General features: G+C 41.5%; 1 protein-coding gene across 1 annotated transcript; it reads left to right on the forward strand.

Moving 5' to 3' along the window:
- Positions 1-26612, forward strand: DHX36 (DEAH-box helicase 36). Its single transcript, XM_077348637.1, has 25 exons — positions 1-365; positions 3205-3323; positions 3548-3764; positions 4408-4446; positions 5331-5501; positions 5632-5711; positions 6802-6876; positions 7039-7205; positions 8108-8189; positions 8680-8820; positions 9732-9834; positions 10632-10719; positions 12980-13035; positions 14046-14110; positions 14981-15124; positions 16098-16215; positions 17654-17752; positions 18303-18476; positions 18912-18998; positions 19933-20016; positions 20296-20395; positions 20477-20567; positions 22915-23035; positions 24044-24196; positions 25844-26612. The coding sequence occupies exons 1-25, from the start codon at positions 126-128 to the stop codon at positions 26027-26029; spliced, it is 3000 nt and encodes a 999-aa protein (XP_077204752.1). The 5' UTR covers positions 1-125; the 3' UTR covers positions 26030-26612.
- The last annotated feature ends 9 nt before the right edge of the window (positions 26613-26621 follow it).

A 26621-nucleotide genomic window follows, 5' to 3' on the forward strand; every position in this document is an offset into this window, starting at 1 on the left:
CCCCTGACGCTTCCCAGCGGAAGTGACTCGCTTCGACCGAGCCGTCTCGGATCTGCTTCCGGCGCTCTTTGTGTTTACCGGCTCCTCCTGTCTCCGCACCGGCCGCGCCTGGAGCCAGGGCCGGGATGAGTTACGAACATCGCCGGGATTGGAGCCGCGGCGGCGGCGGCGGCGGGCCTCGCTCTTCCCAGTCGTCGTCGTCCTCCTCCTCGACCTCCGGAGGCCGTAGCGGCGGCGGCGGCGGGGGAGGCGGAGGAAGAGGCGGTGGCCGCGGCCGCCCTCCTGCGCACCTGAAGGGCCGCGAGATCGGCTTATGGTACGCGCGGAGGCAGGGCGATCGGAGCAAGGAGGCCGAGAGGCAGCAGGTGAGGCGTCCGCAGGAGAGCCGGGGTGGATGTGCGCCCCCATAGTCCCTCTCCCGGACACGGTAGCGCAGCCCGTTAGCAAGCCGGATTCTCCAGTAGGGCTTTCTCTGGAGCACATCTAAGGATGCCAGCCTCCCGGTGGGAACTGGGGATCTCCGGGGGATACGGCACATCTCCAGACTGAGTTTCCCTGGAGAAAATGGCTGCTTTGGAGGGTGGAATCTACACGGAGGTTCCTTTCCTCTTCAGGCTCCATCTCCAGATCTCCAGGGTTTTCCCAATCTGCATATAGAAACCCTACCCACCTCCTATCCCCTGCCAGAGGCTGGGGGGACTTGACATTGCTAAGCACGTCCCTCATGTTCCATGGCGCTGTTGACACAACCTCCAGGTTTCTGGATAGGACCTGCTGTCAACCTTGGTTGAAGTAATGCATACAACATTCATTAGTATGTCTATGTCTAAGCATATCGCTTATCCACATATCTCATTTAAGCCATGCTCCCACAAATCCATGGATGAGGGCAGTGCCTCTTGCTCTCTGGGATTTGCTTTTATGAGCTATCTGCTTGAGGGCAGGAGTGAACACAGTGAACTGCTCTATACTGAGTTGTCTATTGAGGTCAGTATTGGTTACCCGAATTACCAGGTCAAAGCTCTTCACATCTCCTGATACCTGATTCTTTTAACTAAAGGTGCTGGGGTTTGAATTTGGGAACTTAGATCTAGAAAGCAGACTGTTTTATGACTGAGCCATGTCCCCATCCCTTCAAGTGTGCTGTTAGTAAGGTCTGACACAGCACACAGCATTGCAAAAGATTAGGATGTTTAATCATATCCATCCACTGCCATCTTCTGAAAGTATAAAACTTTGTCTAAGTTTTCTCAGTGTAAGGCCCAGTCTCAAAATGCTAGCCCAAAGGTAATCAAGAGATCTAAGTAGGATGGCCTGATGTGGTAAGAACTGTAAGCCTTTCCTTTAAACATGAATTGTGGTGTGTCTCCAGAACCTTTGGAGCATTGTGGTAGCAGGGGTGGTCAAACTGCGGCCCTCCAGATGTCCATGGACTACAATTCCCATGAGCCCCGCCAGCATTTGCTCATGGGAATTGTAGTCCATGGACAACTGGAGGGCCACAGTTTGACTACCCTGATGGTAGAATTAGCACCTGTCAAAGTTCTCTGTTTTTATGGTTACCTGTGTATTTTTGTGTATGTTTGTGGAGGCACCCGAGTATAACTGAAACTGTGGTACAGAACCAGTTCTCAACCTTAGTTCCCAGTCTGAAGATATTATACCTTGTTTGTTTATTTTTAAAATCTATATCAGAGACCTGCTTAGGTGACTCTCCAATCATCAGCACAATAAAATACTACAAACAGCTACATTATTTATTTACTTGGTGGGATGTGACATTGTGAAATGAAGTGACCAGGAGCTACCACTGAAAAAAATATATCTCATGTGCCCTCCAAATGAGGTTTAATAAGTAGGACAGTCAGGAGGGCCTATCCCGGTGATCTTAATTCCAAGGTATAAGGGAGAAGATAGTACCTTTTTTGTGTGTCAGTTTTTTACTTGCCAAGCATATATGCTGATGGCTTCCAGTTTAGGGGTTTTTTTTGCTCTCTACATCCTGAGAAGATTCTTGAAGTACAAGAGATGGTTGAAACTCATCAGGTTGAAATGGTCCTCTTTCCAGAGTAGCTGTTTTAGTATTGATTATTTACACCATTTTCCTACTATTCCTCTAAGACAGGGGTAGTCAAACTGTGGCCCTCCAGACGTCCATGGACTACAATTCCCATGAGCCCTTGCCAGCTGGCAGGGACTCATGGGAATTGTAGTCCATGGACATCTGGAGTGCCGCAGTTTGACTACCCCTGCTCTAAGAAGCTTGAAGTGGGATGTCACCAATCTCAAATACATCTCCTTAGCAGCCCTGTAAACTAATTCATATCTATGGCCAGTGAGTGGCTCAAGGTCACCCAGTGGAAATTTGAATCCAAGTCTTTACAAATCCAAAGTGAATTATGTAGCCACATCATCACATTATTTTTTTTTATCATTTCAGTTTTTCATTGTTTTGGGGATTAGTGTTTGCTGTTTAGAATGTTTTCCTGAGCTTTATATGAAAGCATTATATTTATAATGTATATTGCAATGCTGTCTGTATATCATCAGGGTTTCATAAAACCCTGGGGTTTCTTGATAGCCCTGGAAGGGTTTCCCAAATCAGTAGGAGTTAATAAATGTCCAATGTATTTTTTAAATTTGTTAAACATTTATTGGGTGATGTGACCATGTATGGCCATGTCGATCCCCCCACCCAAATGGCGAGTGATAGGCCTAGAGGGGGTGGGAAGGGAGGGGCCATGGCTGAGCATGTACACAGCTATGGTTCTCAACAATATTCTGCATGATCACACCACTTCTGGGGGTTCTTGAAGCTTGAAGAATGTTTCAGAGGTTCCTTAATTGTAAAAATGTTGTTTCTATATATACACTGCCTTTCTCCCTGTTTGAGACACAAAGAATCATACAGAACTAGTAGAACAAATCCAGTGGAGGCCTGCAGCATCAGTCAAGCTGTTCATATAGGTAGATCCCCCACAACAATTATATATCTGTCTAAGGGCTTTTCTAAACAGTTGTGCCATTCTCCTTTTCCTGAAAGATAGGAAAGTTAGAGAATATGCAACTTTTCTGTTTTTACACTTTTGGATATCAGTGATCACTGGTATAGCTAAAGCAAGCATATGAGTGCATCTTGGACCCTGAGCATGCTATCCTTCTACAATCTCCTTGAACAAAATGTGCTTTTCTCCCATACACTAGAGAGCTGTGGTGCGTATGGATGAGCGAAGAGAAGAACAGATTGTGCAGTTGCTGAACACTGTCCAGAACAAAAATGAAAAAGAACAAGAAGCCATGTCTTGGTGGTCTGATGAAGAAGGGTAAATAAGGCTTTTTGTCTTAGCTGAAATTCTTTTTTTTTCTTAGTAAACAGGCAGAGAAAAATTTAATTCCAAGATAAGAGAAAGATAATGTGCCTTATGCAATGGTGAAACTTTTCATAAGAATGTCTGCTACATGTTCATGTATTCGGCAGCATCTTGCCCTTCTGCAAGATGTGTTATACTAAATAAGATTTTATGACCAATGTTAAAACTTGTTCTAGGTACACAAAGGAGGCTCCTGTGAAACCAAAGCCAGTTGTGGAGAAACCTGTTGTGGAGAAGGCTCCTGAGAAAACAAGACCCATCTTAGGGAAAACATTCCTAGATCGAGACTCAGAATATCTCTTAGAAGAAAATAAGCCAGATATTAGTTTAGATGAGCAACTTAAGGAAGAATTGCAGAAGAAAAAATGTGATCCCAGATATACTGAAATGCAGGTATCACGTCGAAGAACATACAACTGTTTCAGTAATTTTTTTTAAAAGTATTTTTTAATTATTTAGGATTTTTAAATGCTGTATATGGAGAAACTGTGAGAGGAATGTTGAATGTATTATTGAATTTAGCTTCTCAACAGTATAATATGATCTGGTCAAGATTGGGTTTACTTGCTGCAGTGAAATGGCTTGCAAGATATCTTTGTACACATCCTAAATGGGAGACGAAAGGGAAAACCTCGTGTCATCTCTGTTCTTGTTCCAAATGCAGCCCAAGGCGGAACTCATGGGCAAGAAGGCCATGGTGGTACTAAAAACTACTTTCCAGCAACAATTTTACTTGGGGGCTAAATACTCATAGGGGTGCTACTTCCTTCTCTGCTCCTATTAATAATTTCTCTTTAAAAGAAAGCCTTAATTTGGGGGTGGTCAAATTGGCTTGGAAATGTGAAGTACTTCTCTGTGGATAACACTGTGGTTACCCTGATATAGTTATCAGGCTTGGCTACATGTGTGACATGAAATTATATTGGCTTGCTGCTTAAAGTACCTAAAATAATACTAGTAAATTTTGTTCAAGGTATATATATTAGTTGTTCTATCAGATCCTTTAGTATCACTGGTGTGTTTTTTTAATTTACAGAGATTTCGTGAAAAACTGCCTTCTTATGGAATGAGAAAGGTAAATACATGTGAAATTCTATACTCTAATCTTTAAGGTAAACAAGAGTTAATTCAAATAAACCCTGAGATTTGGAAGGGAACTTGTTGAAGGTATAGGATAGAGCTTTCTGTGAACTTATTGGCATAGCACTGGATTTATAGAATTTTTAAAAATCCTATTGCCTAGTATTTCTGCTCAGATGCTTGTGACATTTAACATACCTATTTCTGCATTAGCTGCCAGACTTAGTTTAAGGACTGCAGCAAATTAAAACACAAACAAATGTTATGGGTTAATATAATTAAAACTAATCAATCCAACAAGAATGGCAGCATTTCTGCCCTCTGTGCAGTAGTGAAAGAGCAGTATTCTATTGTATCAATCTTTTCCATAACTGGCTTGTAAGTCTGCATGAAACAGCCTTTGGTATGTCCTTTACAATGACTTACTTGGCTTCACTTTTCTATGATAATCGGTGAGATGACATGAAGGCTCCTTTAGCACTTAATGGCATTGCTCATGTGAGAAGCTAGAAGGCTAATTTCTCTCTTTTATGGCACTCTAGATTCTTGAAAAGGCAGAAATATTGGGCTCTTAAAATACTTGTAGTAGGAAGAAAGTTGGCAAGGCTACTCTTAACTCTGTACAACTAGTTCTGTTGTCTCGTGTTCTGCTTCTGGAGATGGAGAGCCAGAAAAGGTGTACTTGGGCTCTTCCAGGCATAGATAGTGTTCAAATATGAACAAGAATATGGGAACTGGTATCTGTTGCAGGCAAAGCTGAAAACAATAGACATCAGTCTAGTAGGATAGTTTTGAAGGTACTTTAAATTTGTCCCTGTTAGAGCACAGATGCAAAAAAAAAATGTCTATGTACTCTACTCCTTTTTCTGTTTAAAACAGGAACTTGTGAGCATTCTAAACAGTAGTCAAGTTACTGTTATAAGTGGCGAGACTGGTTGTGGGAAGACAACCCAAGTTACGCAGTTCATTTTGGATGACTATATCGAAAGAGGCAAGGGGTCTTCCTGCAGGATTGTATGCACTCAGCCTAGGAGGATCAGTGCTATCTCTGTAAGTATCGCAGTAGAAATCCCATGTCTTTCCTTTGAATGTTCACCCTGCAATAAAATAGCCAAATAAATAAATAAATAAATGAAAGGTTCTTGTTGTTTTAAAACCGTTTTTTTTTTTTAATGTTAAGGTTGCAGAGAGAGTTGCAGCAGAAAGGGCTGAAGTGTGCGGTAATGGAAAAAGCACTGGATATCAGATTCGGCTTGAAAGGTACGAATTATTTTTTTATACTTGCCCTTAGCCAGAATGGCTATTTAAAATACTTTCATGCACCAAGGGAAAATTCAAATGAGTATCTCTGAACAATTTTTAGTCAGAGTGGGAAATTTGGTCCAGTGTTACTTACCTGTCCACGTACTACCTGGGTTACTAATCTGTTAATGCAACACACATCCGTCTTAACGGTCTCTTCAGATCTTTTAAATAAGATACTAATTCATCCGTACCTTGGCAGGAAGATAGACCTGTGGAACTTCCCTACACGCCTGTACATGCTGCACTGTGTGGCATTGTCTTTGTGCTTGTGCAGCAAGGCTACATCATTTATTTTATTTTTCTTATTTGTTTATTTAATTTATCTACCGCCCACCCAGCAAGTTGGCTCAGGTGTGCAGGTTCTTGGACAGAGAACTGCTTTGTGCACTGGCATAACATCATAATTTTTGGGTGGGTGTGCTTTCAGTGTTACAGTGGCAATAAATTGGATGACTGTATGGATGCTTATCAGATGGAGCCATTGGCTATAAGGATCTTGTAAAACCTATTTGCAACTGAGTCATGCTGGCTTGGTGGATATTATATGCAAGTGTCTGGACATGAACTGCATAGCGCTTCACTCTTATGGCTTATATAGGTGTTTTTGGATTCTTTTCCTGAGAGTCTTAAGACCTGAGGCTGTATGACTCACTTGTGTTGACGCTTCCTCTTTTATTTTGCTAAAGTTAAGTTTCACTGAAGCAGCCCTGAGAGCAGCACATGTAGATAAAACCACCCAAGATTGCATCATTGAAATTCATTTGTGCTGTTTGCATGAGCGAGGTCTGGTAGACTAGAACGACCTGACATGTATTCACTCTTTTCCATCAATCATGTCCTGCCTTGGTAGCACACCTTAATTTTCATTCTACCCAGCTACCCACTCATTGTGTGTTCCTCAATAGGTGAGCCATCCTGCTGCATTATAACACTCTTAAAAGTATGTGCCGTCCTTCTGGCTTTTCTGTAATATATCAAATGCCTCAAAAAAAAAAAAAAGAAGAAAAAGGAAAGAATTGAAGTGTTCTTAATGAATCTCTTTCAGCCGGTTACCCAGGAGACAAGGTTCAATTCTGTACTGCACAACTGGAATTGTCCTACAGTGGCTCCAGTCAGACAAGTAAGTATCTTTGGCTCCAGATGAAGCTACCAAATGCCTTTCTGTAAGGATTTCCTTTGTGAATCAGCTGATGATTGTATCTGTTATGCTCTCTCATTCCCATTTATTTCTAACTCTAATAAGCACGGGGTGGTCAGCGCTGCACTTTTGTATTTCTTGCAGGCTGTTGTCCAGTGTTAGCCATGTTATCCTTGATGAAATCCACGAGCGAAATCTCCAGTCGGATGTTTTAATGACCATTATTAAAGACCTCCTAAGCGTACGGCTGGACCTCAAAGTGATACTAATGAGTGCAACGCTGAATGCTGAGAAGTTTTCAGAATATTTTGGTATGTGCTACAGCAGTTTGGTGTAGTGGTTAGGAGTGCGGACTTCTAATCTGGCATGCCAGGTCCGATTCTGCGCTCCCCCACATGCAGCCAGCTGGGTGACCTTGGGCTCGCCACGGCACTGATAAAACTGTTCTGACGGAGCAGTGATATCAGGGCTCTCTCAGCCTCACCCACCCCACAAGGTGTCTGTTGTGGGGAGAGGAAAGGGAAGGTGACTGTAAGCCACTTTGAGACTTCTTCTGGTAGAGAAAAGCAGCATATAAGAACCAACTCTTCTTCTATTTGTTAATATTTGAAAGCCTTTACTTTTCAATGGATATTAGATTTTCAGGGTAAGTCTAATTAAAAACAAGTCAGACAGTGAAAGCTAGAGTGTTTTTCCTTCTGCCTTATCAAGATTATGCCAGCCATCCCCCCCTCCCTGCAACCAATATGTAAGCTTTTTGCTGTGATTGCAGCAAAACTTCTTTAATCCCTTCCACTTGCAGGGAAGATTACAGTCTAAGCAGCACCTCCACCTAAATGTTACCTGACAGCCTCTGCAGGTTTTTGGAAAGAGGCTTCCACCAAGTCTCAATAGGTCTTTCCTTGGACAGGTAGCTTGCAGTGATTTCCTGACTAAAAGGGGGTTGTGTGGTACTTTCCCTTCCTTCCTCTTCACCTGTTAAATGTGTACAAGCATCTACTTTAAAATATGCTTTTGGTTCTAAACCAGTTTGGTTTGTTTCATAGGACATGTGTGTGTTTTATTTTTGTAGTAAAACATGAAAGTGGCCCTTTGGGTGTTAATGTCCCCTCATTACTTCATGATATGCCTTAGGATTTTTGCGTAGGTGCACTGCAACATGCTAAAACAAAATACATGGTTTTGATGCCTGCATTTTTCTCTCATATGACAGATCATTGCCCTATGGTTCATATTCCTGGGTTCACTTATCCTGTCAAGGAGTACCTTTTGGAAGATGTCATCGAGAAACTACGGTTAGTATGAAGTCTGCTCCGGTAATGCCTTTGTGATGTATTGATAACATTTTGACTTATGTGTCTACGTAGTTATCTTCTGGTTTTACGGATCTCATGGGGTATGTTAAATATGAAGGCAAAACTCCCTTAATCAGCTGACTGAGGCAGATCACTGATATGGTGAACTGTAAGGGGTCAAACTAGGCCAGGTGACTGGAATCTTAGCTCAAAGCTGCAATAGCCATTTGGAGAAAAGTTTATTGGGGATTCTGGTCTGGGATGGAGAGTGATGATGCCACTTGCTTTTCCTTCCCTAATATTGTCCCTGTCAGAATGTCGTATCCTCCCCGCTTCCCCTCTTTCTACCAGTTTCTGGGGAAATGGCATGAGTAAAAAAAGGTTGATCAACCTCATAGGAAAGCTCTAATCAAAATTATTGGAATTTGACTCTCAGAACCGGATTTATTCCTGCCCTTATTCATTACTTAGAACTCTATTTGTGTTGAAGGTACATTCCAGAAAATGCAGATCACAGGCCACACTGGAAAAAGAGGTTTATGCAAGGACGCGTAAGCAGGCCGGAAAAAGAAGAAAAAGAAGAACTCTATCGTGAGCAGTGGCCGGATTATTTAAAGCAACTGACAGGAAGGTACTTTGATTCTTCCACTTGTGCAGCTTCATTTCCTGTATACCTGAGGCTTGGACTATTTGCATATTAGCCATGCAAATGTAGCAATATAATTTTTGCAGTATTTAGCAGAATGGAACACCTACTCAAATATGCAAGATACCGGAGAAAATTGTAACTTGATATGGCAGGCTTTCTCAGCCAGCGTTTTGTGAAACCCTGATCGGTTGATGTGACCATGTATGGTCATGTTGACTTCCCCTCCAAAAACAGTCAGTGATGGTCCTGGAGGGAGATAGGAAGGGGAGGGGCCCCAGGAAGCTATACTTCCCAATCATTGTGCCACTTCCAGGGTTTCTTGAAGCCTGAAGAATGTGGTGTAGTGGTTAGGAGCGCTGATTTCTAATCTGGCAAGCCAGATTTGATTCCCCGCTCCTCCTCCATATGTAACCAGCTGGGTGACCTTGGGCTTGCCACAGCACTCATAAAGCTGTTCTGACTGAGCAGTGATATCGGGGTTCTCTCAACCTCACCTACCTTACAGGGTGTCTGTTGTGGGGAGAGGAAAGAGAAGATGACTATAAGCCACTTTGAGACTCCTTCGGGCAGAGAAAAGCGGCATATAGGAGCCAGCTCTTTTTCTCAATGGTAAAAAGTTGAGATAGACTGGAATTTGGTAACAGCAGTTTCTCTGTGCAACAATCTTTTTGTGGTGCTTAAAGATACATAAAATGCTACCTTGACTGTCCCACACTGTTGTGTTTTATTAGTATATCCAAATTGTTAGCTTAGTTTTGTAACAATCAGATCTCCACTTTAAAATAGTTTCCTTTTCTCCCACTTTGAATAAAATGAGAAATACTACACATGCAGTAAAATTCACAATTTTGCACAGAATTAAATAATGATTTTACTCGATCCATGGTTTTTAGGTATTCAGAAAGTACAATTGAGGCATTGGGAATGATGGATGATGATAAAATTGACCTTGACTTGATCGCTGCACTGATCAGGCATATTGCTCTTGAGGAAGAGGTGAGTTCTAATTTGACTTGTGGATCTTGATTTTTAATTATAATAATAATAATAATAATAATAATAATAATAATAATAATAATAATAATAATAATAATAAAATTGTATTTGTATACCATCCCATCCTCAGGGTGGTTAATGAAATAAGAAATAACAAAATAAAACTATACGTAGTAAAATCATATAATAACATATAAGAAGCTTACATTAGAAACCGCCTCCTAATATTAATTCTCTGTGGGTGTTTTCATAGTTTGGAGGGGTCTGCATTGGTGGATGTTTCATGTGGGGAGGCCAGTATTTCTTGGTGTTATTGCCTGGTCAACCAGCTCAGTTTTCAGGTCCTCTGGAATTGTGTAAGATCCTGGAGGGCCCATCTCAGAGAGAGCGTGCCACCAGACCAGTGCCAAGGCCAAAGGCCAAAAAGGCTGTGAACATGGTCGAGGCCATTTTATCTCGCTGGGGCTGGAGGCCCAGAACAGATTTAAACTGCCTGATCTTAACCTTCTTTGGGCTGCAAAGGTTCCACATTTTTATGGCCTTGAATGTCAAAGTCAAAACCATGAATTTGATCTGATCTCCAACGGAGCCAGTGCAGCTGGGAAATGAATTCTCTGTTCCTGTTTAGATGAGCCTGCATGAATGGTGAAGAGAGTAAAGTAATTAATTTTCATAGCTGCTAAAATTTGTAAATGCCAGGATGTAAGTTTAGCAAAATGGCTTGGGTATTAGTGGATAGACATTAAAGTTTGTTTGGATTTTCCCCTCCTTCCCCCATAATCCCTTTATTCATGCAGGATGGTGCAATATTAGTATTTTTACCTGGATGGGATAACATTAGCACTCTGCACGATCTTCTGACATCGCAAGTTATGTTCAAATCAGGTAAAACAAGTCTTATTCATTTTGGCAGTATAGCGTAGTATGGCTTCAATTGTTCTTGCTTGAGTAGTCACCCCGGTGTGGGAAACCGTCTTTTCTCTGCTGTGTCACCATGGCATCATGGGTTGTGAAATTATGGTGGCAGATCTGTATCTCCATCACCCATGAAGCTCACTCAAGCTTGCTGTCTATATGATCTTGTTTAGGAAGGACTGCTGGATTCTCAAATGTTTACTCAGCAACAACTGAATGTTTATCTCAGCAACAACTGAATCCACACTTTTAATGTCCCAGAATGTCTTTTAATGTCCCAGAAGACATTGTATTCCTTTCCATGGAGTCCTGATGAAACTCAAGCCATTTGGCATCTGCAATTTTTATGTGTCTGTAATGTGTTCAGATGATATTTTGGCTGGAACTGTGCTACAGGTAGTCACTGTGAGTGGCCTGTGTGTGGCACGGGCAGTGGTAACATCTGAGATGCCAGTCAGAATGTCACCTAGTCAATGTTTGCCTAGAGTAAGCTGGCTATTAAAGAGCATCCAGCATGAGAATGGTCACCTATAATGGGGATTTATACATTAGAGTGAACACATACCCCAGGGCTTCTGCATCCGCTCTGTTAGGCATGACAGCTATCTTGGCACCAAATAGAATTGTCCCTGCCAGGCATTGTGCAGTTGTGCTGGAAATTATGACTAGTTTGGTCTTTGCTATCTATCAACTGTTCAAACAAGCTCCTGATTATTAACTGGGTACCTAATAGCTGTCCTGACCTGGGTAGCCCAAGTTTGTCACATCTTGGAAGCTAAGCAGGCATGGCCCTGGTGAATACTTGGATGGGAGACCACCAAGGAAGTCCCGGGCTACACAGAGGCAGGCAAATGACCTTTGAACATCTTTAGCCTTGAAAGCCCTATGGAGTCACTGTAAGTTGGCTGTGACTGAATGGCGATTTACAAACACACACAGCGATATGGAAATACTAAAACTGGGGAACGGATACCTGGATTGAGGTACATCCAATGTATATTAAGGAAAGATAGTAGCTACTAATATGTTTAAATATATTAAAATGCTTGTTATGTGCAATGGATTGCTTGTTTGGACACTGTTTTCACTCTAAGGAATACTAGGGGGCTTTTTGCACGCCTTCAAAATAGCACAATGGTTGCCAATTGAAAACGCTACTGATTTGCTGTTTTGCACAACGTCGTCGACAATCTGCCACACACCTGAAACCAATCTGCAAAAAGCGCTTCCTTGTAGCGCTTTCAGGGAAATCCCCAAAAGTGGATTCACCCTCCGGAAAGCGATACACTCCTGCAACCAATCTGCAACACTAGCGAAAAAGACCTCTGCGTTAACATTGTTGCGGTTTCTACAAAGTCCCTCCCCCTGGCTCTCTTCTCTGATCTTCCGGCGAAGCGATCGCCATTTTTTTTTCTCCGAGCGAGCGGGGATAAACGCACCAGCGAGCCTCTTTCTGTTTAGAGGCTTCCCTGGCTTCAGTCCCTCCCCTTTAGTCACTAAGCACAAACCACAGAAAAGCCCGTTTGCTGATGTATTTTCCCTTTATTTTTTACACATTCATTCAGCCGAAAATCGGGCCCGTGAGAGGGGGGGGGATTTTTTTTTTTTTCACTTGGAGAGAGCGTGGCAACGATCAAACGACAGCTCAAACACACTAGGCAGCTGGATGGGTCTCTCCGTTGCAACGAATCTACCCAGATTCGTTGCTATGGGTCTGTTTTTTTTTTTTTAAAAACCTTTCTTAAAGGGAAAGGGGCTGTTTGGGAGCATGCTAACGGCTGCCCGTTGGCTGCTTGACGGCCAGGGGCGGGACGAGCTTGGCAATAGCGCTTCCTTTCTAGCGATTTCTGCCGAGACCGGAAGCCTGTGGGAAACGCTACAAAACGCAACTGGATTCCACTACAAAGGCAGGTATGCTTAACGACGAATTCCACTATTTTAAATGGCGATTTTTCATTCAGTGACCAATTTGCTACAAAGATCCCGGTGCGTAAAGCCCCTAGGATTTCTATACCAAAGTAGTTAAGGTTCTTTTTTTTGGGGGGGGGTCTTTTAGGCTGTTCAGGAAAGACTATGGTTATTGTGCAAGCTGTCCACACATTAGTAGTTGGTAGAAATTGTTTCTCTAGCTTACATGCCTACTTGGAAAAAATCTGCATTAATAGCAATGCACTGTATTCATCAGGTTTCTAGTTTTCAGTTTTACGTAGATGTTTATATTCATTTTCAGACAGATTCCTTATCATTCCTTTGCATTCATTAATGCCTACTGTTAATCAGACCCAGGTAAGTATAACAATTGACCATAATAATTTTAATGCATATTTGCATATGATCTTAAAAAAACGTTTTGTGTACTGTAGTATCCTAAATCTGTAGTATAATTGAGAGGCTTGTGAAGAATCTCGGGAAACACTGTTTGGAAATCCCAATCCTGATCCCCCCACCATAGATTTAGAATATCTCAGTTGTTTGACCTGTCCGACCTCCCCCCCCAACACCCACACTGACACTAACTTGTTAACATTTTCTTTATTTGAGACCATTTTAATTCCTCCGTTGGCTTGTTTTAATTGTCCAAAGAGTCTTGTAAGTTTGTTGGGAATCCTACTTGTGACTTGGTGGCCTAGACTTAGTGCTTTGCATTTATTGGTAAGAAAAAGAGTATAGAACTATCACTGAATATTATTGTTAACTTTATGCCCTCAAAAGAATGAATAGTTTAAACACAAAAAATGAAATCAAGAAAGACGTTCATACAATGCTCCCCATTGGAGTCCCTGTGTGTGATGAAATAGGGTTCACATTGCAGCCTCTTCCCCATTCTCTTTCATCTTAGAATTATAGACCACAGTAAGTTAGATCTCCCCTTAAATGTCTGCTAACTATGAAAGTGGTCTGGTTAGCAGGATGCGACTACAATCACCCTGCATTCACGAATGCTCCCTGTAGGATAGGCTACTTCAGGATCAACATGAGGAAGGTAGTTCAAGATCTGTAGCAGGAAAGGGGGGAATCTTCAAGGATTGTTCCTTTCCCTTGGTGGAAAGTTATTATGTTGTCCAAGCCAATACTTTAATTGGGAGGTAGCCTAGTTGTTAGAACACTGATTAGCCCTCATTCTAGAACGTACCTGCTTTTGAAAGACTAATGATTATATCATACATTTTGAATAACCTGCTTTCAACTTCAGTTTAGCTGTTGTTGTCAAACTAATAAGACTTAATTAATAAACTGAATACCAAAGCTTTGGAAGCCTCATGTTCTTTGTTTTGTTTACCCTTTTTCCTTAATAGGTTTTTAAAAAGACCCCCTATGGAGTTCGTAAAATCGTAATAGCTACTAATATCGCCGAAACTAGGTACATTTTTGTTTAATTTCAGCTGTTGCTAGAGACATAATGTTAGCAAAATCAAAGGATGGTAATGAAGAAGTATAGATTTCTAATATATGTAATGCCTGTGCATGATTGAAAGAATAATGAATAAAAAAGGCATTCAGTGAGGATGTTTACTTGGAATTTTATACAAAGATAGCCATGCCTTTATTGGTGTGATTCTTAGAGTCAGCTTGTGGAATAGCTGAAAGGAATGTTTAACAGTTTCTTTTTTGCTGGGCTTTGCACTTGGTTTCTGAAGATGGGTAAAAATTTAGATAGTCCAGGCCACCACCCCACACCCTGGAAGTTTTCTTTATTAGGATGCTTCAGATAATTCACTTCTTATTGATTCAGGAAGGGGCAATCATGAACAATGGATCTTCACGTCATTGGCCAGTTTTGGTTTAGTTTCTGTGAAAGAACCCTTGCATAATTTTATGGTTGGGGGTCACCACAACATGAGGAACTGTATTGAAGGGTTGCAGCATTAGGAAGGTTGAGAACCACTGAGTTAGTTGGTTCTACCTCAAGGAGAATAGAATTACAGTGTAAACTTGTCTTTTATTGATTTATTTATTGATATGTACTCAATGTACTCAATGTACATGTACTCAATGGAAATGTTTTGGCTATAGTTCAAGCAGACTAACTTGTTGCTTGACCTTTGTGAAGCTTTTTCCACTTGACAGATGCATTTTTTTAAAGCAGTGCACTGAAGCAACTAAGAATTGTTAGAACTGTATAACTTTCCACTCAGAGTAGACAATTGTCTTAAATTTGGCTTTGCAGCGCTAAAGGCTGTCTCTGGATGAAGTTAGAAAAACTAATTCTCTTTGCTTCCCAACTTTGTAGCATTACCATAGATGATGTGGTATATGTCATAGATGGTGGAAAAATAAAGGAAACTCACTTTGATACCCAGAACAACATTAGTACAATGGCTGCTGAGTGGGTCAGTAAAGCAAATGCCAAGCAAAGGAAAGGTAGAGCAGGAAGGTAAGAAATGCCTTCCACTGTAAATTTGTCAAACAGTAACATTTTTTGCAAATCGAAAATGTTAAAATGTACTCCCCCTCCTTACAATTTAATCACGTGCGCAACCTGTATTAGATCAGCCTTTCAGCCTCTCATTCACCTAACTTAATTTTAGTAAGGTTCTAGATTTAAGTCAGTGGTTCCCAAACTCCCGCTTCCTGGGCTCCCAGGCCACATCCGTAGTGCCCCCCCCCCACACAACACACAGATGAATGCACACCTCTTTCTTGATGTGCTAGGTCAACTTCAAATTCAAAACACACTATATTGTCTATATTCATGAAACACGCTATATTTTTTTTTCATAAAAGCCACTTTGGGTCCTCATTGGGGAGAAAGATGGAGGGAAAAGAGAGAGAGAGAAGCAAGCTATGGAAAATCCCATGGCCAGAAGCAAGCAGGAGAAGGCGTTTCCAGCCTCCCAAAGGTTTGAGGAAGGGTTGCCAACCCTGGGTTAAGAAGTTCCTGGAGATCTGGGGTGGAGCCTGGGAAGGATAGAGTCTTAGGAGGGGAAAGAGCTCAGCAGGAATATGATCTCATCTAGTCCACCTTCTGAAGCTGTTTTTTTCTTTAGGTAGCTAAGCAAGGTAGGCCATGGGCAGCACTGGGATGGGAGACCACTGAGGAAGTGCAGAGTTGCTACTACCCAGAGGCAGGCCATGGCAAAGCACCTTGGAATGTCTCCTGCTAGCTGCAGCAAGAAGAGTCAGACTGCTTCCCCCCCATATTCCTCATCACCCCTCTACTGCCCCCAAATTCCTCACCTCCCCTAGGGAGGGCAGTACTGCTCACTTTGGGAACACCTAATTTAAATAAGCCATTATATATGGCTTTTATGTACAAGAGGTGGCATAAACACTATAAAGCATCTGTGCAATAATGTATGCAGGTTGGGGAAGCAAATACTTCATAAATGTTTCCTGTCACTTTGCAGAGTCCAGCCAGGTCACTGCTATCATTTGTACAATGGTCTGCGTGGCAGTTTGCTGGATGACTATCAGTTGCCAGAAATCTTGAGGACACCCTTGGAGGAACTCTGTTTACAAATCAAGGTGATAGTCTGCTATTTGAGTGAATAATGTGCTTAGCAAAACTCGTGATCTGTTCAAGGATTAAGCGCCAGCAGTGTATTAAACACCAACATTCAGAATGAACTAAAGTGGTAGAAATCAGATATCGGAAGCTGCGTGGTCATGCGAAACTTCCTCAATGCAGAGAATCCCACTGCCGTAGCTAGCTACCAATAGGAAATGAAGCTACATCCCTGCTGTACTGTGTTTATAGACCTTGCTGCTTGTGGCTGTATTGCATGGCCTTCTACCACCTGTGTCAAAGTTTTGCTGCAATGGTGCTGAATCTATCGAATGACCTTTGGAATGTAAATTCTCTGGGTTACAAAGGGGCTTTGGCTGTTGAAATTTTATTGCCACTGCTCTGGTATTTCTGACATTTGCCATCTTGTTGGGTCTTCATGTTATCGTCCGCTAATTTATAATATTATGGATTAGGTTCATTTTTTGCTACATAGTTGAGTCTTTATGAACTTGTAGGCTGCTAATTAGAGCAGCGTTTCTCAGGCTTCGAAAAACCCAAGTATTGGCACATTCACACCAAATATGGTTGGGAAGCATAGCTGTACACATACCCATCTGGGGCCCCTCTCTACTCCCTCCAGGCCCATCATTGACCATGGGGGGGGGGAAAGACCCAATACATTTTAACATATTTAAAAAATATATTTTAAAAAATTAATTAAATCCCACCCATTTGGGAAACCCTTCCAGGGCTGTCAAGAAACCCCAGGGTTTCATGAAACCCTGGTTGAAATAGCCCGAGTTAAAGACTGAGGTCATAAAGCTACATAGACTTTCACTAGGATATGAAGCAGCCCCAATTAGATGCGAGAAATACAAAACACATTCTCATATTGCCTACACAGGAAAAATGGTTTCTCACAAAACAAACATTTAAATGGTTGCACACACGATTCCACTAATTTGCTAAATACAACCAAAAGTAATACTATAATTCTTGGTAACAAGCAAATGCATAATCTCACATATATTAAAAGTTCCCATGAATTCACATAGTCCTGAGACAGGCAGAGAAAATTCTGTCACAGATTTTTTCTGCACATTTATGATAGGATTTTTTTCTGCCTGGCTCAGGGATATGTGGTACTGACTACACACAGGGGTGACCAAACCGTGGCTCTCCACATGTCCATGGACTACAGTTCCCATGAGGCCATGCCAGCATGGCCACTTGGCAGGTGCTCATGGGAATTATAGTTTATGAACATTTGGGGAGCCACAGTTTGGCCAACCCTGGACTACAGAAAAGTATATTGGGAAAAAAGCCCTTATTTAGAAGTTTATTTACTGTCTGTTTATGTTTATATAAAAAAAATGACTCTTGGAAAGAAATGTATAGAATGAGCCTACACTATTGTTGGAGCTCATCATCACTGTGCACTTGATGTTCTTTCAGATTTTAAAGCTTGGAGGAATTGCTCACTTTCTGAGTAAGCTAATGGATCCACCATCTCGAGATGCTGTGTTGCTGTCCATAGATCATCTTATGCAGCTGGTAAATTTCTGTTTAGCCCACATGCTGGATTCAGACTCTTTGGGTCATAGTACCTTGCAGTTAGACCGAAAAACAGAACAGCTAGAAATCTGGTTTTAAGGAGTTAAATATTGCTGCCTATAGAGCAGACAGTTCTATGCAATGTCCTAATTGTTGCAAAAATTTTGCAAAAGTTCTTAGTTTAGTTTTCTCACTACAGATTTAACTAGAAAAATTAAGATATTAAAAATATGTGAGTGGACAGGTAGTTGTGAGTGTCCTGCATAGTGCAGGGGGTGGGACCAGATGACCCTGGAGGTGAATTCCAGCTCTATGATTCTAAACTTTAATACAAGATTTAAAATTAATGGAGTGCTTGGAGGGTAGAGACTGGACAAGCATGTAAATAAGACTATTTTCGTACAGTGCATTATATCACCATTTAATGAAAGCAAATGAGTCTTTCTCAGAACGTTACTTCTGTTGTTTCAAAATTAGTCTAATAGATCCTGGCATCATTCAATTGTTATTGGTCCTGGTCTTCTTGACATTCATTGCTTCTTTCTTACAGAATGCCTTGGATAGACAAGAAGTATTGACTCCCCTCGGGGTCCATCTGGCCCGGTTACCGGTGGAGCCACACATCGGGAAAATGATTCTCTTTGGAGCATTGTTCTGTTGCTTAGACCCAGTCCTCACTATTGCAGCCAGCCTCAGCTTCAAGGATCCATTTGTCATCCCACTGGTAAAGTATCGGAAGAGAGAGTTAAGAAGTAAAACACAAAATGCTACTCATTCTGACCATTTACGCACTGGGAACTTCACTTCCCCAGCTCCTGTGCAGAAGCACAAATCGGGGGCAGATGAGGCGCACCGGGTCAAATGCTCCCCTGTGTGGGTGCAGGAAGAGGTGGGGCAACCAGCCACGACTAAAACTCCAGCCTGCAGCCTGGCATGAAACCTCCAGTGCATAAACGGTCATTCTGAAAGGGCTAGGAGTAAATGAGTTGCAGAAACCCAGGCTTGTCAGCCTTTTTCCCTTCTGTGTTTTTTTAGTGTCAAGGTAGATCCAGAAATTGGAAATGTTTAATCTATTGCATTGCTGCCCATTTACTTTGTACTTTAAAAAGAGGGGGAAATATGCAGGTACGAGCCTAAATATTGCTTCTTTTGCCTGAAGGGTAAGGAGAAAGTAGCAGATGCAAGAAGAAAGGAACTATCGAAGAACACAAAAAGCGACCATCTCACAGTTGTGAATGCTTTCCAGGTACATATGCTCAGATTGACGACGTGTGCCTGTCTCTCAGTGGAAGCACAAGTGGCTTTAAAAAAAAAACCTTCTATTAGTTGTAAAATAATTTAAAAATAGGCAGAAATGCCAGATGCCTTATGTAGACCATCTGCACTTAGCTAAAACCCGCTGGGTGCGCCTTGTTCCAGCCAGCACTGAATATATTACTAATAAGGGCAGACTTTATCATTAGTTTTATTCCAAAGACGATTGTATTATTTTCTGCTCTGATATATATTGTACAGGTATCATATGCAGATGTAATTGTAATCACATCCTCCAAGTTACAAAGTCATGAAGCGTCTTTTCACTCTTTCTTTTGGAATTGGTTTAATACAGTTCTGGAGAATATTGTGTTATACCATCTGTAAGAATGAAATGGAAACAGCAGTGCAGTCCCAAGTAGCATTATACCCTTTTAAAGTTATTGAAGTCTGTGCATTGTACTCTGTTTTTCTGTTCTTCTACCTCTGTTCTGCTCTGTATGTTCTAATTTAGCTTTTTTTTTACATCGATGTATGGCTTTGCAAAGAATAATTGTTATGCTTCAGTGTTTCATGTGGCTCATTACTCAACCCATTAATTCTCTGTCTCCCTCCCATCCTCGTTACATCCCCATGTCATATTTATAGGTATTTTTATTGTGTTTGTTGATAAATCATTGTGTAATGTTTAATTGTAGGGGGAATAGCTCTTGTATTAAAACATTAATTTTAAAGTCATTATAACTGTGACATTTGCATTCCATTTCCTTTGTGCCTTGTACAGTGCTCGCTAGTTCTTCCTGCTCCCTAGCAGTTCAGTTCAACAAGGACCTAAGGTTGGGGAGCGGGAAACAGGATCAAAGTTTCATTGTTGACAAGGCTAAAATATTGAACCTGATCTATACCGAGCATCTCTTTTTTTTCAGGGTTGGGAAGAATCCCAGCGCCGTGGCTTCAGGTGTGAAAAAGATTATTGCTGGGAATATTTTCTTTCTTCGAATATATTGCAGGTAACACAGTTATTTGTGTTTAATAGTGTAATCCTAGACGAAGTTAGAATAGAATCAGAGTATCATAGGGGCCATCTAGCCCAACCCCTTGCTCAATACAGGATCTGCCTTAAGCATCCTTGATAAGTATCTTATCCTTGATAAGTATTTAGAAGTTGCATCCTCCTAAGATTTACAAGGGTGCATCTCTGCTCAGGATCACGCTGTCAATCACGAAAAACAAATTGTTCGACATATTGTGGCAGAGCTTATTATCGGTTGATCTGTGTTGCTCTTTAGATGCTGCGTAACATGAAAGGGCAGTTTGCAGAACATCTCCTTGCCGCTGGGTTTGTGAATAGCAGAAACCCCAAAGACTCCAAATCCAACATTAACTCAGGTAACTGGAGAAGGGAAATAGGGTGTACTTTATTTCTCTCTTTGTGAATTCTGTCTTACTTGGCTGTGTTGTTTTCCACAGACAATGAGAAGTTACTCAAAGCTGTTATATGTGCTGGTTTATATCCAAAGGTTGCAAAGATCCGAGCAAACTTCAGCAAAAGAAGGAAAATGTAAGGCTTATCCCAGTTTTATTCTTGGCTTTTTTTTGGGGGGGGGGGTTATAGGAGTACCAGGGTGGGGGTGTTCTTGTATTGAGCCAATACTTCAGAAGTATTTCGTCTTTGAAACTGAGTAAGTGTATTGGATGAGTCAAACAGGTTAATTCGAGGAGACCATGGTGTAGTGGCTAAGAGTGGCAGCTTCTAATCCAATGAGCCGGGTTTGATTCCCCACTCCTCCACATTCAGCCAGCTCAGTGACCTTGGGCTCTTCATGGCTGTGATAAAGCTGTTCTCTCTCAGCCTCACCTACCTCACAAGGGTGTATGTTGTGGGGACAATAAAGGGAAGGCGATTGTAAGCCGCTTTGAGACTCTATCGGGCAGGTGAAAGCAGGGTATAAAATACAACTCATTTTCTATGTATATGTTCAGTTCATAAAAGGGGAGGGGGAAGGTGCCTGCCTTGCCTTAGCATAGGGTAGCAACAGTATATATAGATCTCTCTGTCCTTATTTATCAACTGTATTGGTTTGTTCAACTTCTACAGTGAAAAGCATGGGCTGAGCACTTGGTTTCATTTAGCCCTGCTGCAAATGTAACACTTCTGCCTTGCTGGGCTAACCTGAAGGCTACCTAGTCTCACATTCTGTTGTCACTAGCAGACAGCCCAGTGACTGGGTGCTCCGAAGGCACTGGCTTTCCCCAGTAGTGCTTCTGCTGTCACCAGATGGCGGCTGTGGTTACACTGTGAGGTCCCCGAGTGCTATATAAGTCTTGAGCTCATGGGTCTTCTCATGAGTAAAGTCCTCAGCCACTCTGTGTGGCAATAAGAATGCCATTCACTTGATTTTCTCTTCCCTTGCTTTTTTGTAACCATTGAACCAGCTCCTAGTGGCCTTATCATATAGTCAGTCACACCAGTATATCTGCATTTCTATATCCTCTTGGTTGTCCTGGCATGTTCTAGAACTGTAAAGGCATGTTGAGAGTATTGCTGCAGCAATGGGGGTCATATACAGTGGGTCATTTTTGTATTCCTTCGATCAGAAGAGCCTATTGCATCTGAGAACCTAGAATGTTGCATTGAAAAATAAAATGTTTTTGAAGGTGCTTTAGTGGGAACATTTTATCTTCCACAGTTCCCTGGAGGAAACTTAGTATGAAATATTTATTTCAACATATTGAAATAAAACATTCTTCCTCCTGCACCATTTTTTGCCTATTTGCTCCAATAGAATTGGCCGATTTCTTCTTGCATTGGAAAATAGTGCTTCTTTTTGCAACAAACAGTAATTCTACAGTAGCCTGTAGCAATCTCTGTATTCCCCCATTTGACTAGAGCCACATGCAATAGTCTAGTTTTGCCACCAGGTAGAGCTGCAAATGTACTCTTGAACAGGACAGTTATCTCAGTAGCTTCGTTCTGTTTTTCTCCTTACCATGATATTCCCATTCTAAATATTTTTATTCAGTAAATGGCTGGCAAAAACATAACATACCAATTATACCTTATTTGTATCTAAACTGTATGCTAAAGTAGACAAGGAACATTTTAGACCAGACTTTCTCAACTAGGGTTTCATGACAGCCCTGGAAAGGTTTCCTGAATGCGTGGGAGTTAATTAATTTTTAAGATATTTTTTTAAAAAATTCTAAACATTTATTGGGTGATATGACCCACCCAGCCCACCCAAAGTGGCCAATGATGGGCGTGGAGAGGGTGGAAAGGGGAGGGGCCCCAGGTGAGCATGTCCACAGCTTTGCTTCCCAACCATATTCTGCATTATTGCGCCACTTCTGGGATTTCTTGAAGCCTGTAGAATGTTTCAGGGGTTTCTCAATGGTTGAAAAAGTTGAGAGAGGCTGTTTTAGACGATAACTTTCCGTAGGCTATTTATACATTTGTTTTTTTACAAAAGCAGGTAAAAGGTTCATTTGAAGGGTAACAGCATTGTTACTTAATTCTTGGTCTCTCCCCACCTCCCATCAGATCAACAAAACTATCTTAAAACCTTGTTCCTTAATATACAAAGAATAGAACAAAGATTCCAAGGGAGGTCAAGTGCATCTTCTGTAAGTGTTTATCACCAACGCACAACTCATTTTATGCCATGACTTTAAATGCTGGGAAATGTCAAGTGTTTGAAAGAGGAGATGCTTAAAATGTCATCACTTCCACTGATTTTTGAATCTTGTCCAAATAATCTAATGTCTAATTTTGTGGTCTACTGTTTAGCGCTGGTTGTAATTATCCAGAGCTTAAGATGACTACTGTGAGAGGAAACGCTTATCCAAAAATACTCTTGTATTTAAAATAAAACTTTTGCATCTAAAATACAACTTTTTATGTCTTTAAGGGTTAAAGTTTCCACTAAAACAGATGGAACCGTTAACATCCATCCTAAATCTGTCAACGTTGAAGAGACAGAGTTTCATTACAACTGGCTTGTTTATCACTTGAAAATGAGAACAAGCAGTGTAAGTGAATATTGTTTTAGCATGTAAATGTGATTTTTTTCCCTCGTGTTGTAAATGCCACATTTAGTTTTGCTATCGCAGTGACATAAATGTTTGCTTTAATGCTTCCATCTGATCTGTAGGACCTTTACTGTCTCTGCCTAATTCACATAATTTGTCCTGTTTTAGGGAGCTCAAGGTGGTTTAATCTGTACTCTCATCTATTTTTCTCCTAAAACAAACCTTGTTAAGTAAAATTAGGCTGAGGAGAGCAGGGGGCTGAAAGACTTTGTGGTCAGTTTGGGATTTTTTCAAACATTAGCATATATCTATATCTATCTACAATCTATCACTCTGGTTCTGTTGAGAAATAAGCTAATTTTTTTAAATTAGCTATAGTAATGATGGGAGTACAGCATAAATCTGAACTTGACCAGTGCTAATTTTCATGGCGTTCTCAACCTCTTATTACTATTCCTCCATAGTCTTCAGTCTTTATTCCTCTGCTACTTGTTGGCAGGATTGCTCATACTTCTCCACGCCAGTTCTCATGTCCTCCCGTTTCCTCGTGACATTCTGTGCCTTTCGTTTCACCTGCCTTTGACTGCAGAGGAGTGAAGTGGAAGGAGCCCTGACAGTGGGTTTTTTTTTAAACAGCCCTGGTGTATTTTTACTATTTTTGCCATTGCTTATGTACATTCTGAGTCCTATTTTTCCTTGATTTTATTAATGCTTTTGTAATTAAAATGTTAGCATTCTTTTTAAAAATCTAAAACATTTGTGTCCCACTGCCTCGGTTGTTGCTCTTGCGGGAGCATGCAAAGCTGGATAGCGTCTCAGAAGCCAGATCGTCTCGGTTTCATTAAAAACCCTGGATTTTAATTAGTTGGCAGAAAATGTCATTGCATTACCATTTCAGTTAAACAGACTTAAAATAATTTGAAGTTGCCTAATTCCAATAGGATGTTGGTGTTCTGGGATGACGCTATTAACATCCTCCTGTTGTGCCGAATATATTTCTTGTTGCAGATATACCTGTACGATTGCACAGAAGTCTCACCATACTGTTTACTGTTCTTTGGAGGAGACATTTCTATCCAGAAGGATAAAGACCAGGACACTATTGCTGTGGACGAGTGGATTGTCTTCCAGTCTCCAGCACGAATAGCCCAGTTAGTGAAGGTGAGTGTGCTCCCTCTTCAAGGGTGGCCAAACTGTGGCTCTCCAAATGTTCTTGGACTACAGTTACCATGAGTCCCTGCCAGCATGGCCACGGACATCTGCATACCCCACAGTTTGGCCACCCAGAAAACCTTTTTTAACATGAGTATGTTTATGGCTCTGAAAATTTCCTGCCATTTTCAAGCAATTCACTCTGGAGAGAACCCTCATCAGAATGTTGGTCTCAGGCTTTTTTGCTCCTCTTTCTGTCATTGAGGGAGGAAGTAACAAACTGGACATACACCCTTTATTTGAGAATGGCATCTTCCTTGCAGCCTACTCACTAGCAAGAGGGGTTCACAGTGAGGGCAGGGAGGTGTAGCCCAGTTCATACATCACTTGCAACACTGAATGGGAGGGGGAGCTTGCAAGCATTGAAGACTTACCTTCCTTTATGAAGAGATTCTGGGGGCTGAGCAGGACTGTGATTTGGTGTGGTGAAGGAAAATGAGAGGTATAGTTTATCATTATCTTAGGTTTGCTAAATTAAAGTTATGCTTATAGAATCATAGAATAACAGAGTTGGAAGGGATCTCCAGGGTCATCTAGTCCAACCCTCTGCATTATGCAGGACACTCACAACCCTATCGCTCATCCACTGTAACCTGCCACCCCCTTGAGCCTTCACAGAATCAGCCTCTCGGTCAGAGGGCTATCCAGCCTCTGTTTAAAAATTTCCAAATGCTGTTCAATTTTTTTACTCATCTGAACACTTAGAGATCACTATTTTCTCTTAGTCTATTTGTTACAATGCTGAGAACATAAAAAGGAGCCCTGCTGGATCAGACCTGTGATCCATCTAGCGGCACATCCTCTTGCACACAGTGCCCAGCCAGTTCCTCTGGAGGCCAGTAAGAGGGCGCAGAGGCTGAGTCCTTCCCCCATGTTGTCTCTTGGCCCTGGTAGTCAGAGGTTTACTGCCTTTGAGTGCAGAGATCTCACATTTTGTCATGGTGGCTAGTACACTGATAAACATATCCTCCAGGTATGTCTTATCCCCTCTTAAAATCTTCTGTTTCTGTGGCCATCACAGCATCCTCTGGCACCAAATTCCACATTTTGCTCACTTGTATCCAACAGCGCAGTTCTTCAAGTGGAAGGATTCTGCCATTGGAACAAGACCTTCTCATCTTTCCCTTCCCCCTGCAGTCTCCAAATCCCGTCTCCCCTAGTGCTTCTCCTTCTGACAGCAGAAATGCTTGGTAAGAATAAGTTGAAATGCAAGAACCTGGACATCCTGCTTGCAAAAGGGTCCTCCTAAAATATTAAAGTATGGGCCATGCTTTTGGGGAAAGATCAAAGTAAACTACTACTTTCAGAGTGTTCATCTACACAGTGCATTTTAAAAGAATTCAACAGAGAAAGCTGTTCCTAAATATGTGCAAGTTTAAGCTCGGCTGCAAACTGTATAGCCAGCTGAAATTTTCAATATCTTTTACAGACTGATACTTAATTGGACATAGGATTGTAAAAAAAAAGAAAAGAAAAGTAGGTCACTCTTATTTCCAGGGAGAAAATTGAAGTTTTGACACTACTGTAGAAAAAGTAGAATAACTGTCAAAACTTGCTATGTTGGATCTTTCCAACTACTGTCTTTTTTATCTGCAGGATTTGAAGAAAGAATTGGATGACCTTCTGCAAGAGAAAATAGAAAACCCACACCCTGTGGACTGGAACAATACTAAATCAAGGGACACTGCCGTGCTGACAGCCATTATAGACTTAATCACAACGCAGGAGAACGAAACAGGCAGAAACTTTACCCCCCGTTTTGAGAATGAAGTATACAGTTAACAGTGTTCCTTTGCTGCTGAAGAGATGACAGCACAGCCTGATTTTTTTTTGTTGTTGTTGTTGCTAGTTGATCTTGGGGCCTCTTGAAATGTCACACATAGTGAATACGCAGTGTCAGTAGTTTCCAGTAGTTCAGAATGGCTCCGTGTGTATGGCATGCAACGTATAAAATAGCTTTTGCCAATGTGACACAGTCTGATGTATTGTATTGTCATGTCTATATGGTGCTCATTAAGGCCTGTAAGTTCTTCTGGCGCAAGCTGGAGGAAATTGGAAATGAACAGAAAGCCTTTTTCGGGACATTATTCTGCTGTTTATGCTTCTCTGTGCAGAGACTGTCGCTTTTAAAAGTGGGGCAAATAACTTACATTTTCAGCCATAAGCATTGTCTCTGTGTTCTGTTCCGGACGCTAGATAAGTGTGTCTGGGCAGCCGAAAAGCACGCTGCTGGGAGGTTGTAATGTTCTGTAAAAACAAACATGCTGAGTCCTGAACTTCCAAAAGGGAGCCAAGGACTGATATGTGAAAGGCATTTTTTTTCTACTTTAAATAAAATTGTCCTAGAAAAGGCTGTTCTTGACCAGTCAGTGTT

The sequence above is a fragment of the Paroedura picta genome, chromosome 8 (genome assembly GCF_049243985.1).
Source record: "Paroedura picta isolate Pp20150507F chromosome 8, Ppicta_v3.0, whole genome shotgun sequence".
NCBI lineage: Eukaryota > Metazoa > Chordata > Lepidosauria > Squamata > Gekkonidae > Paroedura > Paroedura picta.

Excerpts from the sequence above, each read along its gene's own strand:
- DHX36 (XM_077348637.1), top strand. The coding sequence starts at position 126 with ATGAGTTACGAACATCGCCGGGATTGGAGCCGCGGCGGCGGCGGCGGC. Across the intron at positions 3,324-3,547 it reads TGGTGGTCTGATGAAGAAGG|GTACACAAAGGAGGCTCCTG; the intron begins GTAAATAAGGCT and ends AACTTGTTCTAG. Across the intron at positions 20,568-22,914 it reads TTCAGCAAAAGAAGGAAAAT|GGTTAAAGTTTCCACTAAAA; the intron begins GTAAGGCTTATC and ends TATGTCTTTAAG.